This window comes from Papio anubis, chromosome 15, assembly GCF_008728515.1.
Source record: "Papio anubis isolate 15944 chromosome 15, Panubis1.0, whole genome shotgun sequence".
Classification (NCBI taxonomy): Eukaryota; Metazoa; Chordata; class Mammalia; order Primates; family Cercopithecidae; genus Papio; species Papio anubis.
The window spans coordinates 9,237,327-9,257,675 of NC_044990.1; the positions used below are offsets into that span (position 1 = coordinate 9,237,327).

The 20,349-nt window shown below is 36.5% G+C and overlaps 1 protein-coding gene across 6 annotated transcripts in view; it reads right to left on the reverse strand.

Annotated features, from left to right (window-relative positions):
- Window positions 1-20,349, reverse strand: part of KATNAL1 (katanin catalytic subunit A1 like 1) — a 101,707-nt gene that overhangs the window by 53,272 nt on the left and 28,086 nt on the right. For all 6 annotated transcript variants that reach the window (XM_021929351.2, XM_021929347.2, XM_021929350.2 and 3 more), the window contains 2 exons: window positions 19,714-19,874; window positions 3,482-3,650 (listed from right to left, as the gene is read on the reverse strand). In XM_021929351.2, the coding sequence (XP_021785043.1) occupies window positions 3,482-3,650; window positions 19,714-19,874 (330 nt within the window). The remainder of the gene's footprint in view (window positions 1-3,481; window positions 3,651-19,713; window positions 19,875-20,349) is intronic.

Sequence of the window (20,349 nt, forward strand, 5' to 3'; positions counted from 1 at the left end):
CCTAGAATTATTACTGACACAAAATGTGCACTTAATAAGGATGTGTTCAACAAACAGAGTACTAGTTAGACTTATGGCTGACCCTGCAGACCTCAGGGGGGAAAATGATAAAGCCTCATCAACAGATCACTATGCAAAATGATTGTTACTTACTGAAAAACAGCATTTTAAGCTGGGACCTAACCTGAAGCCTGTCAGTAATTTTAAAAAAGAAAAAGAAAAAAGACATAATCACTTTCAGGAAATAAACTGGTACTCTTATAAGAAGATAGTAAGCACTTTCAAATAAGAGGCTGTATAGCATAATGATTAAAAAACTCAGGTATTACAATTAGACAAGGTTCAAATCCTAGTTCACCATCTGCAGTTAAGACTTCAGTGTCTCCATTTCTTTACACATAAAACAGGAAAAATAATGCTGAGCTCACAGGATTATGCAGGGATCAAATAAACCAATAAATGTAAAAACCTTCAAAGAGGGCTTTTTTTGTAGAAACCTTCAAAAAGGATAAGTATGCTCAAGGAAGACTAACATTTGCTACTACTGCCATTATTAGTTGTTCCATCATACAGTTCCCAACACCAAATTAAAAATCCAAAAATATACCAGGGACCTTAAGCAAGATACCTCTAACTTCTCTTATCCTCACTTTTTTACATCTATAAAGTTAAGTACATAGTTAGAGTGCTGCAGCAGCTTTCAAAATTCTGACCCAGACATAAAGTAATAAATGCATTCTGGATCATGAGCTGGTGTACATAAACGTATATGAATAAATTTGTATATATTTTATAAATAAATTTTTATCAAAATAATACTGTACTTATTGGCAATAAACTCTGAATTTTCTGTTCTTTTCTAGTTCAATTTTAAAGCTGGTAGCAACACACAAAACTGATCTTAAGAAAAACAAATACAATAAACACTGAGGACTCCCATACCACTGAGGGTACTTCCAAACAACACTAATTTTCCTTCTTTTTTCTGAGACCGAGTTTCGCTCTGTTGCCCAGGCTGGAGTGCAGTGGCAGGATCTCAGCCCAGTGCAACCTCTGCCTCCCAGGTTCAAGCGATTCTCGTATCTCAGCCTCCCAAGTAGCTGGGATTACAGGTATGCACCACCACGCCCAGCTAATTTTTGTGTTTTTAGTAGAGACAGGGTTACACTATGTTGCCCAGGCTGGTCTTGAACTCCTGGGCTCAAGCGATTCACCTGCCTCAGCCTCCCAAAGTGCTGGGATTACAGGCGTGAGCCACTGCCACTGGCCCCAACACTCATTTTCAAATCAGCTTTTAGCAGAAGTAGATAGCTATTAGTTTCACCTAAGCTGCTTCAAATCCTATCGCAGGCTTCAGTGAGTTTTAGGAACTTCAGTATCCTAATGAATATTTGCGTGGTTACGAAAATTGTAACTGCATCAAATGTAACTTTCAAAGGCTAATGAAGTTTGCATGAGTTTGTTTTGAAAAATTATAGTCCCCTGTTTCCACAGTGACTCAGAAAATATCTCTTATCTCCAAACAACTGCAGAGTTCTTTTCTTTTCTTACATAAAAGGGTTACTTTCCAGTGACATTCGGAGTACTTACATGTCAATGAAAGAATAAGATTTAGAAAATCATTTGATAACATTATAAACGAAAGACAATTTATAATTTCCAGAAAAAAAAAATGTATTTGACATTCAAAAAATGCTGCTTATTTTGTTCTTTGCTTAAGAGTCACATTTAAAAACCAACATTTAATTGTTCTGGATCTCTTTTGTTAAATCCAATCCAACTTTTCATCTAGCTCGGTAAGTGGGGATACTACATAACATGAAAAATCTGAAGGTTAAACAGGAAAAAGAAGCGTGACTTCACAAATTCCATTCTTCTAGTCTTCATCTCTTACTGTGAGATCTTAGCAAGTTTTAGCCCTCTGTACCACAGCTTCTTCATCAGTAAAGTGGGGATAGTAAGACACCTACTTCACAGGATTGTTTCATAAATTACTTTTTAATCACTCTGAACAGTGCCTAGCAAAGCAGCATCCAGTAAACCATGACCATGGTTCCTCTCTTCTGTAAATTCAAAACTGGAAGTTCCTTATCCTGTTCTAAAGGTTTATCTAAAAGCTGCTGGCAAACGGGGTTGGATTTCAGCCCCTACTGTATTCTCCATAATGCAAACCAATGCATTTTTATGCAATGCATAAAAATGAAGAAAAGAAACAAAAACAACATTTAAGATACAGCGTTTCAAGTACTCATTTATATGGCTTTTGATAATGGGGAGAACAAATTCAAAGTTAATGTATTTATTACTACCCTTTGCTAATCCCAAAAAGGATCTGAAATAGAATCACTTGCTGTTTTCATGGAATAAAAGCTCCCACAAATTACAAACATTAAAAAAATCTAATTCCATTTTCAGTGTCCTATTGAGGCAGGGAGGTAGAATATGTCTTTGAATTATCTCAGAAATACTCAGAAAACACCAATTTTATTCTATCATGGTCTATGTATTATGGATATAAGACCTAGGAAGTTGGTCTAGAGTCCTTATCTACAGATCAAAATTACATGTAATAAAAATATTCAAATACAGTTTTGATGGATAACCACTTTTTATTAGATATGTCTTTATTAAACATATCATGGTCTGAATGTGATGACAGATCCTGAATCTCTAACTAGTAAAAAAACTTCTTTGTGGCAATTCAATTACATTATCATTCATTTATGACATCACAGTAGAAATGGGAAATACTATCACTTAAAATTTTTTTCTCTTTTTACTGAAATTAAGGCCTAAGAGACACATCAGATCATCCTGGCTATCTCCTTCCTCTGTAAGATTATCTTCAACCCACTGTCCTAAGTCCTCTGTAAGATTATCTTCAACCCACTGTCCTAAGTCCATTTTAAGGGAAGTACACAATTTCCACCCAGTACTATGTTTATTCACCAATCAATTTCCTAAATAACTAAATGTGCACAATGAACCCTAAGCAAGGGGAATTTTCTCAAGGCAAAAAAAAAAAAAAAAAAAAAAATCTTGTTCTACGATAATCTACAGATACATCAAAGATACTTGTTTTTGGCAGTAGTAAATCATATCCCTCATCTTATTCTGTGAACATATATATCTACTTTCTTGTCTTTCCCCATAACTGGTTTCATTATTGCTCATTTCTATTCAGAATACTTATTAAAATATTTTTCAAAAAAGTTTTAAAGCTGTATTTTTTCTTACAAGGGATCCATTGCACTAAATATTTTTATACTTGTATGTGTATATATATATTTACTATGCCTCTGAGGTCATTTGCATTGCAGCGTGGCCTTCAAAATACAAAGACTACTTAGGCTTTGAATGAGACTTGTTTCTAACTTTTCCCCGTCAAAACGAGAGGATCCTGAAAAGCCAACACAAATCGTAACATCCACCAAAAGTCCTGGGCTTCAAGCGAGTGAATTACAGAAAGACAGCGTCTTGCCTTGTCATCTCTCCCTCTTGCTCTACAGTCCTTGTCCCTACTTGTAGAAGGCTTTTCACTCTTTGATATAGGATGTGCTCGGCCTACGGGTCCCCGGGCTCCTACTCCTGCCATTTCTTTCCTCAGAGGTCTTACTTCTCGATTAGGACGCCTGATCTGAGGTGGAGCTCTGACAAAAAAAAAAAAAAAATTAAAATTAAAATTAATCAAAGGCAAAAGTATCTCAATACTACCTTAGTCAATAAAATTGTTAAATCAAAAAGTCCGAAATCTAATTTTTTCACCTTTGGCCAATTCACGGCCACAACTATAGGCTGGTTTTCCCAAATTCTTTTTTCTAAAATATACTGGCTGATACAATTATTAAATACACAAATGACACACAGCAGCAATTATTCTGTCAAAAGTTAACTATTAATCACCAATAGAGGGCATCACAGACTATCCCCATCTAACAATCTTAACAACGTAATGGAAAGGCAGTAATTTTATTCATTACTGTCCTAAACCAAGAATAAGTAACTTTTTTTAGAAAAAAGCATTAAAAGCTGTAAGGATAGGAATTCTAAATAAGTCTATTTGTACATTTTACTAATTTCTGTTTGACGACCAAGATGATTTTCTCTGCTTCTATAATGGAAAATGAAACATTTCACTCACCAAATTACAAATGGCAGAGCTAACAATGAAATCTTTAAGTAATTTATGTTTAAAAATATTCATGTTTTGAGAATGTCTAAAAATTACAGAATCATTCAAATTATACAGTCCTCCAAATGTGATTAAAATTTTTAATACATATATGCATTCAAAATAGCATATTTTGTTTCATCACCGTGGAACTTGTCTCCTGCAAACAGTGAAGTTTTGAGGCTTCTCAGCACAGTTTTTGTCTCTTTTTGGTTCTTGGGAAAGGGACTCTATCACTTCGTGTCTAATCTTAGTTCTCTCTTGAAATGTCTCTACCTCTGTTTTCCTACCTTTTCTCTCTCTACAGCTATGTATGTATCTATAGCCCTCCAGATCCCATATGTGTATTCCATTTTTAACCACATGCCATATCTATTATTATCCCCTTTCCAGCCTCACACTTACAATTCACCTAACTCATCATGGAGTTCCGTTCCTCCTATCAGAAAAGGTGACACATATGCATAATTCAAAGATAGGAAAATGGATAAAAAGCCATGACGGTTGCAAACGAAAGGCCAAAACGGTAAGAAAAAGAAAAAAAAGAAAAAAAATGTGTTAACATGTTGCAAATCTGACATAGCATATTTAGATGCTGGAATTAGAGTACATCATGAAATTGCTATAAGGCTGGTGAAAACCGTGTCTGTCCATGAGGTTACCATACACTGACATCTTAATCCTTAGGGTTCAGTCCAGTTAAACAAGTATTTACTAAGGCACCATTAGGAGGTATATGGCCTCTACCACTCTGACCCTAGGAGGAGACAAAGACAAGGAACCTTGTTAAAGAAATCCACAGGAAAGGAACTACAGAATAGTGCATGGTAACGGCTATGAGGCATTTTGAAATTTAAAGTATTATTACATTATTGTCTTTAGGACATTAGCAGTCTTTTAAGCATTCTGCCTATAAAATAAAAATGTGGTGAGTCTGGTAAATAAAAAATTGTAATTGTTAAATTGCTCTATTTCTAGTATTTCGATGTGACCACTGTGTTTTTGTTTTTTTTTGTTTTTGATGAAGGGGTAGAAAGTACTAGAGTACAACTTTACTTTTATTTGTATATACTTGTGTACACATAAATGTCTTTCCTGAATCAGATTTATGGGTATGGCCAAAGACAGTAAAATGAGACCAACAATCTTTTCCACACAGGATTTGCATCAAGTCTGCTCTTCTGTGAGCGGCTTCACCTGCTGTTTAAACAGTCTGTTTTCTTTGTGGTCCTGCTTTTCAGACTCAACAGCTAGCCAGAGCCTCCGCTCACCAACAGCAAGCCTGTCCCTCCCAGCTGGATGGCAGCTGCTCGGGCGGCTGGGCCCGCTCTGCAGGACCTCATTGCTCAGGGTGCACCGCAGCAGGCCTCAGACAACACTCCTTCTGCCTCCTCAGCGTGTGCTTTCCCCACCTCAGCTTGCAATTCAACGACCGCCTAGGAGTCCTGCTGTAGTCCATTCTCCACACACATCCTGCTCAGTAAAGCTGTACTGTGGAAGAATTGGTTCAAAACTCTTACACCGGCTGCATTCTGGGTGTTTGCCATTACTGACCTTGTCCTGCCACTCAATATTCTGATGGGCTCCTAAATGGTCTGAGTGAAACTGCTCAAGAAGCCAGATGTGTTGTCTGTGGCAGGGCCCCTGTCCACAGGAAGTGTGCCTCTGCTTTGTAAGTCTTCAGTTCCATCTCACTGCAACGGGATATTACATTTGTAACAGACTCTGTGGACTTCCCAAAGGACATCCTTGATTCTGTTCTGTACTTCTTTGTCCACTAGCGCAACACTGCACAATGTCATGCTTCAATTTAAGGACTCAGTGACAGCTTCCAGGCTGTGTAAACAATAAAGGTCTCAAGGCTTCTTTTACCAGTCTCTCTTTAAAGAGAGACTTTGGTAGGATTACATAGTGTCCTTGACCGCTGCACTAATGGTCAAACAGACTGACACTGTACTAGCTTATAGCACTTCATATTTACAGAATAATAGGTGAAAGACAAAAGTATCTATACTGGGCTCAATTCTCCTATTTGAGATTTCCCTATAGGAATAAGAAAGATGCCTTATTCTATCACATGCAAATAAGCCTCATCTCCTTTGAAATCCAGTACTTCCTCCTTCTAAGCTATATTAAGTATCAATATTATATGTACATGTTATTGGTACTGCTTTATATAGTCCAGATACAAGTCCTCTGTCACATGCATGCTTTGCAAATATCTTCTCCCAGTGTATGATTTGCTTTTTTCTTTATTTTTGCATTTTATTTTCAACTTTTATTTTAGATTCAGGGACATATGTACAGGTGTAAGTCTGTTACAAAGGTATTTTACTTCTCTTAATGGTATTTTTCTTGATAAAGAGAAGGTCATAATTCTAGGAGTCCAATTTATCAATATTTTATATTTAATGTTTTAGTGGCCAGTTTAATAAATCTTTGCCTACCCCGAGATCATGATGATATCCCTCCCATGTTTCCTTCTAGAAGTTTTACTTTATTACTTTTAATATTTTAGGTATTGATTATTTTATATTAATTTTTGTATGATGTGAGGTGGGGAAGGAAAGTATCTTGATTTTTTTTCACCCAAATGGATAATCAATTACCCCAGAAGCATTTACTGATGCGACCCACCTTTTTCTACTAAATTTCAGTGGTGTCTTCACAAACCAAGTGACTTTTCAGAATTTAATCATTAAGGATAGCTTCTGGTTCTAAAAAGGACTTTAGAAGTTTTAAATTATTTGCTATCAGATTATAAACAAATATTGTAAGCAGGAACCTTTAAAATATTATTAATTCTTTCAACAAATAGCTAAATCTTACTGAATGTAAGGTACTATGCTATACAATGTAAAAGGCTGTATTAAGGGTTGGACGCAGTGGCTCACACTTGTAATCCCAGCACTCTGGGAGGCCGAGACAGGCAGATCTCTTCAACTCAGGAGTTCCAGACCAGTCAGGCCAACATGGCGAAACCCTTTCTCTACTAAAAATACAAAAATCAGTTGTACATGGTGGTGGGCAACTGTAATCCCAGCTACTCGGGAGGCTAAAGTAGGAGGATCACTTGAACCTGAGAGGCGAAGGTTGCAGTGAGTTGAGATCGTGCCACTGCATTCCAGCTTGGACCACAGAGCAAGGCTCCATCTCAAAGAAAAAAAAAAGTATGCCCTCATTATCTAAGCAAATCAATTACATTCAGAAATATATGGAGCACCACAGACAATGGTATGATACAAGTTGATATGAGTTGTTTTTTATCAAGGGTGCTTTTTGTGCAGAGAATACTCTTCAGAGGCTTACTTTGATTTTTAAAATATTCAATTTATCAAATTTAAAAATGCAAAAAGTCAGTTTTTCCTTAAAGCTTTCAGATTCAGCTACAATTTTTTTCTATGTATGAGTCTAGCAGATTTTAGAAGTCACTTTTAAGAGATTTTTTTTTTTTTTTCCCTAAATCAGTCTCTCGGCCAGGAGTGGTGGCTCACACCTGTAATCCCAGCACTTTGGGAGGCTGAGGCAGGCGGATCACCTGAGGTCAGGAGTTCGAGACCAGCCTGCCCAACATGGTGAAACCCTGTCTCCGCTAAAAATACAAAAAATTAGCCAGGCATGGTGGTAAGCGCCTGTAATCCCAGCTACTTGGGAAGCTGGGGCGGGAAAATCACTTGAATCCAGGAGGTGGAGGTTACCGTGAGCTGAGATCATACCACTGCACTCCAGCCTGGGCAACATGAGCGAAACTCTATCTCAAAAAAAAAAAAGCCTCACTTACTCTGCTGCCCAGGCTGGAGTCCTGTGGCACAATCTCAGCTCACTGCAACCTCTGCCTCCCAGGTTCAAGTGATTCTCCTGCCTCAGCTGGGATTACAGGAATGTGCCACCATGCCCAGTTACTTTTTGTATTTTTGTGGAGACTGGGTTTCACCATGTGGGCCAGGTTGGTCTTGAACTCCTGTCCTCAAGTGATCTGCCCAACTCGGCCTCCCAAAGTGCTGGGATCACAGGGGTGAGCCACTGCACCTGGCCCACTTTTAAGAGAGTTTAAAATAATGCTTGGTCCCATTTACAAACCTCGCTAATAAAATGCCACCAGAATTTTGTAACCAACATTTATAAATTTAATATATTTTCTTCTTAGTTCTTGTCTTAGTAAAGCATCATTTACATATAATTACCTTTATAAACTTATAATAAATCAAGTTTACAAATATTAAATTTCTCCTAAGAGTTCCAATAAAGTACTTAACATACATTTTCATGTACGAAAAAAATCACGAGTCTAAATTATTCCATAATACATTTAAAGTGGAATTGCATACATGTCACCCTCATTAGCCTATTTTCTTAAATATTCCAAGTACATAAAAAATAAATATGCAAATATATACATATCCTTAAACAGAAAAACATTATTACCATAGTTTTCATCCTCTTAGACATATCTAGTCTTAATTTTAAATTTTCCTGGAGTTAAAAGCTCTGCTTAACTACTACAGAAAACACTTATCCAACTTAACCAAGGTAATAGTAAACCAGAAATTTCAGATGGTTTAAGATCTGGAGCTACAGACATACTTCTCACACCAAAAATTATACAATCCCATTTAATAGGCTGGGGGTTGGATTCCTAGCATTTTGATGTTACCCACAACAGTTATTCAAGCTGGGATACTGAGTGGATTCTTGTCAGTGTTTCTGAGGAGCCATACTAAAATCTTATTTAAAGTTGCTAAGCCATTCATTCAATCATTTCAAGAGTGAGGCAAGGGGTGTGAAAACTACTAAACCTTTCACTAATGATGGAATTCCATCACTCCCAGGCAAGTTAATCACTGCTTGTATTTTGGTTTTCTTTGGCTCTACAGATAGGTCATTGCCTTTACCATTAAATTCTAAAAATCTTTGAACTTGAAAAACCTAAGATATTTAATTTATTTTTTGCCTAACTCTAAAGACTTTAAAACTTGACGAACAATGGTATTTTTTCATATTATCAGGACTATACAACTTCTACTCTACAGATAATAAAATAGTATCAGGTGAAGTTTAGAAAAATTCTCACAGGTCTTTGTCCAGTTTATTGTCAACTTCTGAGATTATTCTACTGATTTATAAAACCAAGTGGATATTAAAAGCATGTGACATACTACCAGCATTCACTAAGCCTATAATTTAGCTGAATGTACATACATATTTTACAATTATACTAGACATCACTTTCTGTTCACATAAACCCTATAACTAAAACCTTGCTGAAGAAGACTTCTCAACTCAAATATAAACAAGTCACAAAAAAAACCCAACAAGCTGTAAGATAAGCCCCTCGAGAACTGATAATAGAACTACAAAAATAATATGTAGTGACGACAAAAATAAATAAGCTGAAAACCTTCCCACAATAAAACATGTAGGAATTCTAGGTAAAATGTAACCAATATCCTTTTATATACATAGCTGACCTTACCATAAGGTAAGTGAAATACCTAATAGCCAAGAAAGAGAGAGAGAGAAACAGAAGCACATGAGCTGAAGACATGGCAGTCCGTCAGTGTTTTGGGCCTCAGATATCTGAGGGCTTGAGATTTATTGACCACAAGTGAGATCTGAGACAGGGTCATAGCCCCACACTAGTCAAAGTTGAACTGAGACTACCACATAAAGCCAGGACCCTCAAAGGACAGCCACTTTGGTAAAAGGGTAGAATTTTAAAGACAGAAGAAATGAGTACATTTTTCTACTTGGGTCTATGTTCTACATTTGTAAAGTGAAGCCCCTAGATATAGCAGCAAAGGGCCCATCCTCATGTGATTTGTGACTCAATTTTACACTACCTTAAGCAGAGAAAGTGGGCCTAAAGGTGGGCCTAGGCAGGTAACATCCCTAAGGCACTAGGCTGAAGCAGACCCAGACGTCTCAGGAGTGACACCTTCTTCCAAACAAGCCACATATTGAAAAGACTTGTTAAACCCTTGCTGAAGAAAAGTTCTCAACTTTACCGCACACGAGGCTCACCAGAAGTAACATAAAGCAAGATGACTCTCAACAACTTTGATAAGAGAACTGCCAGCTATAGGCTACAAAATAAGTATGTTTAATATGATTAGAAGCATTTAAAAATTTGAGCAAAAGACGCACAAATCTTAAGTATAAATAAAAATAAATCTACACTTAAATAATTCACAGTGACACTGTTTAATACAAAGACAAAAAAAAAAAAAAACCTTAAAACCAACGAGAAAAAAAGTTACCTATAAACAAACAACACACAGACTGGTAATACACACCAGGAGACAAAAAACTATTACTAATGTCACCTTCAAAGCACAGAGACTAACTACCAAACTAGTATTTTCTATTAAAACATCATGAAAGAGTGATAGGAAAATACAGATATTTTGAGAAAAGAACTATTAGTTTACCACTAATAGAGACCTTGGCTGTAAAGACTACTATTCTTCAGCAAAGATGAAACTGAATCTAGAAATAGTGAAATGCAAGAAATGGTAAACAAAACCATTGGCAAACGCATGAATAAACCTAAATAAGTATTTTATTTACTCATTCTTTCAACAAATATTTATGGAATACTTACACTGTGGCAGGCAATATTCTTGGTGCGGAGGGTAAAGCAGCAAACCAATAAAAGGCCCTGACCTTACAAAGCTTACAATCTAGCAGGGACGGTAACACACACATAATATAATACAATATATAATATAATAATATCAGATGACAATGAGTACTATAAAGAAAAATAAAGCTGAGTAAGGGAACAAGAGTGGTGACAGTGAAGGGTAAATATTTAAAACAGGGTGGTCAGGGTAGGACTCTCTATGTGCCATTTGAACAAATGAGGTGAGGGCATTTGCCATGTGAACATCAAGTGGGGTGGAAGTAAGGGATAGGCAATGAAAATGGCAACCACATCTTGAGCTCTTCCTCTGTGTCCGGATGTTCTTCACACTTTACATGCGTTAAATCATTTACTTCTCATAATAACCCTATGAAGTAATTTTCATGTTGATCCCTAACTTACAGAGGAAGAAAATGAGGGACAGGTTGAATGATTTGTCCCCGGAGAAGCCATGTGGTAGGGCTAGGAGAAGAACCTGCTCTTGCACTGCTATAAAGAAATACCTGAGACTGGGTAATTTACAAAGAAAAGAGGTGTAAACTGGTTCGCAGTTCAGCAGGCTGTACAGGAAGCTGGCATCTGCTCACCTTCTGGAGGGGCCTCAGGAAACTTATAATCATGGCAGAAAGTGAAAGGGGAGCAGACACATCACATGGCCAGAGTGGGGGGTGGGGGGAGGTGGAAGGGGCAGTGCTACACACTTTTTAACAACCAGATCTCTTGAGAGCTCTATCATGAGAATAGCACCAAAGGGGCAAATCCGCCCCCATGATGTAACCACCTTCCACCAGGCCCCTTCACCAACATTAGGGATTACAATTCAACATGAGATGTGGGCAGGGACATAGATCCAAACTGTATCTAGCCTGGTGAATGGTCAAGTTCTGTGCAAAGGAAACATGAGCTCCTGGAGGGTAAGGACCTTCTTTCTACTGCTCTTTGGCTCCATAGGGCTCACAAAGCTAAGGACTAGGGAGCAACAAGTGGAAAAGATAAGAGAAAGAGGCTGCAGTCAGAATAAAAGAGGAAAAAAACAGAATTGTGTAATGTCACAGAAGCCTTACGAGGGAAAAGAGAGTTCCAAAGAAGATGGTCAACATGATATCAAGTATTATGAAAGTAAAACAATGTAAGTCCAGAGAACAGACATTTTCATTATTAAGTGAGGAAGTTATTTGTATTTTCAAGAATTCAGTCCCAATACTGCAATGACTGAAGAGCAGCAGGATTTCTTATAATTAAGAAAAAAGGGGCTGGGCGTGGTGGCTCAGGTCTTTAACCCCAGCACTTTGGGAGGCCGAGGCAGGCAGATCACGAGGTCAGGAGTTCGAGATCAGCCTGACCAACACGGTAAAACCCTGTCTCTACTAAAACTACAAAAATTAGCCAGGCGTGGTGGCTCACGTCTCTAATTCCAGCTACTCAGGAGGCTGAGGCAGGAGAATCGCTTGAACCCAGGAGGCAGAGGTTGCAATGAGCTGATATCTCGCCACTGCACTCCAGCCTGAGCGACAGAGCAAGACTTGGTCTCAAAAAAAAAGAAAAAGAAAAAGAAAAAAGGGGCACTGAAGGGCAACAGATGTATACTATACATTAAACAGCAGTTTGCAAGGAGGAGGGGAAAATGACAGTCACTAACATGCAGCAAGGCAAAGATCTTTTCAACAAAAATGTAAAAGTAATTGTTATGGCTCCATTCTGACTTACCACTATCTTGCTCCCACTACTTAATCTTTAATGAATTATAATTTCTATCTTTCAGTTGCCTTTTCTGTAACATTAAAAAAAGATAGAAATGCCAAGTTTTTAAGCACTTATTGTATTACATACCTAGAACTGGAGAATGGAAATTTAAGAGTGACCACTGAGTTCTATAAAATAATACAAATGCTCCCTAGAGAAAACTTACATAAAAGGAACCAAAAAAAATAAAATAACCAAATGGAATGTCCTCCCACCCTTGGAACACATTAGATCAGAATTTAGACCCTGAAAAACACACTCTGTTCTCAATCTCAGATAGTCTTGCTTGCATTTTTCTCCTTGCTGAAATGATTGCACAAGCGCTCACATCTCTATCTGCCCACCTCTCTACAACCACACCCTTACATGTCCCTGCCTCCCTGCTGTGACTCTGAGCCAGCTGCCCATGCACTCCCTGTACATGTGCATTAGATCTCATCTCCTCCTGTCACCTAACGGCACTGCTCCAGTAGTTGTCCATCTAGCCCACGCATCATCAACTTTCTACCGCAGCATTCCCACCAGCATACAAACCTCCTGTTATTCCTTTCTCTCTAAAACAACAAACCTCAACGACTTGTCTTCCCCAACTGGCACTCACTTTCCTGGCTCCCTTTTTCAGCAAGACTCATTGAGGGAACTGTGCATACTTATCGTCTTCGGCTCCTCGCTCTGCATTCTTTGAACCCATTCCATCATTCTCTACCATTTCACCAAAACTGTGCATCAAGGCCACCAGTGATCTCCTGCTGCTACATCAATGCCAGTTCTCAATCCTTATCCTATCTGACCTACACGCATTTGATAGCGTAACTTAGAATCTTTAAGCCTCAGTGTCTTCTTCTGAAAAATAGGGATGATAATAATAGTACCTATTTTAAGGATGGTTACGAAGATTTAAAAAGTAACCATGTAAAAGCACAATACCTGGTTCACAGTTAAGAACTCACTAAATGTCAGTTATTAGTGTGCTTAATCAGCCCTGCTACCCACGTTCCACTCAGTCTAAAAATAAGAGTCCATCCCATACCTCAGAAACAGAATTTCAGAAGATAATAAGACTCCAGAATTGTAAGAAAATGAGTATAATCTCAATCTGCCAATAGTATTAGGCAAATAACCTATTCCATCATACAAAGTATGACCTTAAAATTTCTTTGTCATTAGTTGCTGATGATTCTGAAATAACTACACGAATCCCAATCTTGCTCAAAGTCTGGTTCTCATTTCTAACTCCTATTCAACAGCTTGATGTAGATATTATCTGCTCCAATTTTTCTCTCATTCTCTGTATCTCATTAATCACCAAATCTAGTCCATTCTAACTCTGTAATGGCTTTCACACCCATCTACAAAATCATAAGCCTAAGAGAGCCGGGAACATGTCTGTTTCGGCATCCCACCATATGTGGGACAGCACCAGGCACAGTACTAGGCATACTAGAGGCCAGCATCCTACAAAGCAATCTCACTTCAATATACGTTTTACAGAAGGGAAAACGAGGTATAGAGAAAGGAACTTGCAGGATCACTCAATTAGTAGTGGAACTGATAGAAAAACTTGCTCCCCAACCTTCTAACCCCAGGAAAATAACTGAGCCAGAGCCTGGGTGAAATACCTGTATGCAGGAATGATAGTTTATTCTCTATCAGTACTTGACTTTGACCTTAACTGATCTTTTTCAATGCAAATTGGGATATAAAACACCGTCAGTTACTTAATCTCTCTGAGTACCCAAAGAAACATAAGACAACAACTTTAATACCAAGTCAATAAAAATTTCCTCTTTGCTGATTTTCTACTGAATAGCACTAATTTGATCCAAAAAAAAAATCAATCTTCCTATCTATATGTTTACAGAAACACAGTATACCATTCCCCTTGGTTCTTGAGAAGGCCTATTAAAGTTTTAGTGCGTCTATATAGAAGAAATAAAATGATTAATTTCAGGCTTGTGTATCCTATTCTTACTGCTCTCTCTCCCAAAAGATGCAACTTTGAAAGACCTACCACTTGGAATAAATTGGAACTATATAGCTATTATAAAGAACAGTATGGAGAGTCTTCAAAAAATTAAATAGAACTAACTTATGATCCAGCAATCCCACTTCTGAGCATACAGTCAAAGAAAATGAAATCAGTGTGTCAGATCTCTGCACTCTCATGTTCATTTCAGCATTACTGGTAATAGCTAAGATATGGAAACAAACTAAAAATACATTGACAGATGAATGGATAAAGAAAATGTGTGCATATATGTTGGGGGCGTGGTGTGTGTACACATACACACACATACACACACACACACACACACACACAAAGAAAGAGAAATATTATTCGACCTTAAGAGAGGGAAATCCTACCATTTCCTTGTGGCAGGTGAAATAGGCCAGATGCAGAAAGACAAATACGACATGATCTGACTGTGTTAGTCTGTTTTTTTGTTTTTGTTTTTGTTTTGCATTGTTTTAAAGAAATACTTGAGGATGGGTAATTTATAAATAGAGGTGTACTTGACTCATGGTTCTGCAGGCTGTACAAGCATGACACCAACATCTGCTTGGCTTATGCTGAGACCTCAGGAAGCTTACAATCATGGCAGAAGGCAAAGGGGGAAGCCAGCATATCACAAGGCGAAAGAGTGAGCAAGAAGGGTTGCAGGGGGCAGTGCTACACTCTTGTAAACAATCAGATCTCATGTGAACTGAGCAAGAACTCACTCATTACCAAGGAAATGGTACTAAGCCGTTCATGAGGAATCTGTCCCCATGATCCTGTACCTCCCACCAGGCCCCATCTCCAACCATGGAGGTCACATTTCAACAAGGGATTTGAATGGGACAAGCATCCAAACCATATTACTCACTTATATATGGAATATAAAAAGAGTCAAACTCCTAGAAAGAGAGTAGAGTGGTTATTACCAGGGGCTAGGGGAGAAGAAAATGAGGTGATATTGGTCAAAGAGTACAAAGTTTCAGTCATGCACGGTAAGTTCTGGATATCTTATGTACAGCAAGGTGACTACAGTTAACAATACTGTATACTTGAATCTGCTAAGAGGGTAGATCTTAAGTGTTCTCACCATAAAATGAAAACGAAAAACAAAATAAATGTGAGGTAACTGATATGCTAATTAGCTTATTGTGATAAGTACTTCAAAACACATATATATATATCAAATAATCAACCTGTATACCTTAAATATGTACAATTTTTAATTGTTATTTATACCTCAATAAAGTTGGGGGGAAAAAGGACCTACCATACTTATTTTTTAAGCTAAATGAAGAATAGTTTATTGAATATATACCATGTTGAATACTGCTGCAATATAGAAACTACTACTTTCATGGTTTCAGGTATCACTGGAAGAAACCAATTCATTAAAGAAAATGTAGTTAATAAGCCTACATGTAAACTATTATAAAATCATTTCATTAATACAAGAAATATTTTAACTTAGGACACTAAGAATGAGCTAGAGACTTCATCTCTTTGGGGTTTAATTCTAAAATTGCCACTACCTACCATCATGATCCTACTTTTGTAGCTCAGTTTACTCACATTTAAGGCAATGAATCAAAATTTTAAAATATTATTTTGATTTATCCAAGCAACTGCTGGTGATTTAAACCTTAATTATGATTAAATTCAGCAGACTCATGACACAGAAATAGAACTTCAAACAATGTGGCAACACCACTGATGGAGAATCACAATACACAGATTACCTTGGTATGCAGCAACAGGGATGGAGAAGTGTCTGTTAAATGTCAATGAAGTGAAAAGAACCGAACCATAAACAGGGCTACCAAATTAGTGGCTAATGCCAATCACACCAGAAGCATCTCTGAAATGCTTTGTATAAAACAAGGTAAATTACAAGATGATAGATGGCAAAAAAAAAAAAAGAAAAGAAAAGAAAAAACAAAACAAGTAAATATCATATTTTCCTATTGACTTAAATTGTAATTTCAGTGTGGTGCTCGCTTGGAAAGTTCTTTTTAGTTACCCTTGAAATATCAAAATTTCATTAAGCATTTTCGGTTTGTTTATTCTTCCACCACTACTAGTAAGAATGTTAACAAGTAGATAATACCAGGATATACAGATGTGTATCAAAATATACTCAGAATATACCCACTGAGTATATATGCAAAAGTAATATAGCAGAGTGCATACAAATAAGACTCCTGAAGATGAAGAGACTTGGGTTCAAATCCTGGCTCTGCTACTTCCTTGTTCAGATGACTTTGGAAAAATTACAAACTATAAGCTTCAGTTTCCTCAACTGTAAATGGGGTTCATAATAATAAATTAGCGATGATAATATGGATACACAGTAACAGTACCTAAACTTCATGGGATCACTTGGGTTTTAAATAAAATAATGTATATAACATATACAGTAAGTGACTAATAATTATTAGCTATCATCCTTCCCCTGGAAATAATCACCAACTGCTTAAGACTTGGACATTTAAAAAGTCATACCCTCTCTGTCAGAGTTCTTGAAATGTTTCAGGAAACTAAGGAATTAGGTAGAATCTGCAGGGAGAAAATAAAAGGACTTGTTTCATGAATAAGGCTATCACTTTTAATTGTTATTCTTGCTATTTCTCTGAAAGAATTTGTAGTCCTTTATTTCAGAGATGACCATTAACTTTAATTACTTATTACACGCCAGTTGCTGTCTTAATTTTTTTTTTCAATTCCATGAAGTAGAGATCTTCATTTTACAGATAGTGAGACTAATGTTTAGGGAGGGTAAATAGCTTGCTCAAAGTCATAAAGCAAGTAGGTTTCAGAAGCAGAATCCACAATCTCATCAACTGAAGTCAAATGTCTTTCCATTAAACCAAGAATATCCAATGACTATCTACCATTCACTATCACTAAGTGAAAATCTTATTATATTTGTTTTACATGACCTGGAGAAGAAACAAAGTTTGTAAAACAAGAAAAATATCATACAACTCTAATCCTCCATAACCTTTAAATCTAAATTTGCAATCTGAATATTTATTTTATCAGCCCTTGCATACATTCTGTGCCACAAACCAGCATAAGATTTAGTTCATTAACGTTCACCTTACACTGTTAATTGATGAAGGACCCACTGTTTTTGCTTACATAAAAATTCTATTCATAAAGTTTTAAACTATTAATCCCATGCTATTACTCAATGTCTTATATTTCCTTCTCTAGTAGAACCTTGTGGAGTTGTAAGGTGTTTTCTTATTGTTGTTGATGATATACATGGGAATGAAAATCTATTTTTTCCCCAGACAATATACAATCTGCAATTTGCTTTTATTCAGGGTTTCTGATCCACAGAGGAAAAAAAACAAAAAAACAAAAAACCCACATACAATGGCTATGCACAGAGAAAACTTTTTTAAAAAATTTAGTACAAAGAAAGGAGAATCAGAGAAATACATTCTGGTCCATTCATCTTTCACTTTCATTTAGAAAAAGGATTTAAAAACAAGCACAAAAATAAGTCAGATTTGTGTTACGAACAGTTAAGAAAGGACAAAGAAAAGAAAATAACTGGACTAGTGTCATTCTAGTGATACGTTTTGAGATCAGTATTCATCAACGGGAAAATGTCATTCACAACTTTTTATTCAGTTTGAGCCATCAATATTAGTTATTATCTGCAGACACTGCTGCTTGAAATGAATCATGGTACTCGAGCAATTCAGAGCATATATTCCTATATTTAAAGTTATTGCCAGCTTTTAGCTTTAAACTAGAAGTATATTTCAGAATTAATGACTTTCAGTAAAAAAACAAGGTATTTCATTATACATACATACAGGAAAATTTCAAGTTATAGTAGGTTAAAATGTCATTCGTTCAGTATTTTGGAACTTCCATGGTAACAATGATATGACTCTTAAAACACTGCCTTTCGAGGGATATGGGTTACCTTAGTATAGAACACCTGAAGGTGGTTACATCAGAGGAAAACTACATTGTTGCAGAGCTTAAAAAAGAATCTTCATCTACTGCTTTCACAATGAAAATCACAAAATTATCTGTAATTCAGTGGAAAAAATCCAAAGGAATAAATTAACCATTTTTCATAGCTCTTAAAATGTTTTTAGAAAATTTCAACAGATTATTATAGAGACTGGCCAAAGGAAAACATATTTTCTATGGTGCAATACTCTGGCCACAATACCACCTCACAATAAAGCAGACAGAAAGCCAGAAAGACCTCAACTCACATCCTGATCTAGCATGATTAGGGTCTCTCACGTTTCGGTTTCCTCACTTGTGAAACGAATGGAGTTAACTCATTCAATGTTGGTTGAATGTCTACTATGTGCCAAACCCTGCGTTAGCAATGAAAGTTTATTATTTAATTTTTGTTTTAAATAAAACCATGGTCCTTGTCCTTGCAAATCTTGTGAAGTGACAAATAAATGCAACATGATAACCACTACGAACAAACTGCTATGTCTGGGCAAATCAAAAGAGGCTGCAGAGGGGATAGTCAGTTGAGTTGAGACTTGCATGAATATGAGTTGTTTAGAGATGGGGATTATGGGTAATCCTTGCAGAAAGAAGAGACTACACAGACAAGATGACAAAAAAGGGCAAAAACAGAGAGAGGTTTAATGTAAATGATGCACAGGCTGGGTATTAGAGAAAACTGGTGGGAGACGCCACACTGAGGAATCTGACTTTAAGCACTAAGCCACTTAAACATTATCAGTAAGGTTCCTTCTACACTAAAACTCTGGAAATTGACTGTAGGCCCAACCAGGAACATTCAATTTCTCCACCACTTCATCTGAAGTTGTTAGAATCTTTTCAAGCAAAAAAGCAAAACTATCCAAGTTTTGATGCTGCCATTATGAAACCTAAAAGACCTCTCTTAACTGATACATTTTAGGACTAGCAATAGGCATCTATTGTTATTAGCGAAATAAAGCATTTCTAAAAGCAAGATATGTAACAAGACATTTACTTCTGTACTTTATCAAATACATAACTGTAAACCTATAAATGTGAATATTAAAAACAGATACTGAATTTACATGTCCCCAAAAATGATTTTTCATACTTTGTTCAAAGCATGCTTCACTGTGAACATCAATTAACTAGAAGAACCTAAAGAGAATATAAAGTTCTATTTACCTGTGTTCTGCAGGAACAGGGGGTGGCCAAACAGCAGGATCTCTAAATGGTTCATCTTGACAAGACACAGGGAAATCTGGAGGCCTGTCGATTTTAAAACTTTCTAAAGTGCTGACAATACTTTTCACTTGTTCATATTCTTCCAATAATTCCTGCCGAACCTTAAAAAAAAAAAGGCTTTATGCTAGAAGCTGTTTAAAGACTTCATAAATTTTAAATAATAAATTGCTATAGAGTGCATGTTTTCTTAATGTCAAAGTATGAAAAATGAATCATTAAAACATTCATAAACACAAAGAACTATTTCAAGTAATACTGAGAAAAGGGCAGAAATTAGTTTGAAAAAACCATAATTCTATACCTTTTAATAAGTAGTTATCTCTCTTTCATAATGGAATTCCATTTCTACCAAAGAACGTGAAGATCATTAATACAATTTAAAACAATCAACTAAGTAGGTAACAAGTTAAACATTCCAAGAAATGTAAAATATTGTGCTAAATACTTTTAATATATTTGTAAATAGATTCCAAAAAACGGTAAGCCAAAATTTTCAACACAATTCCTATTCCCAATATCACTAAATATAAAACACCTGTCATGAGTGTCTGAAAGCTAGAAGTGGTATTATACTAT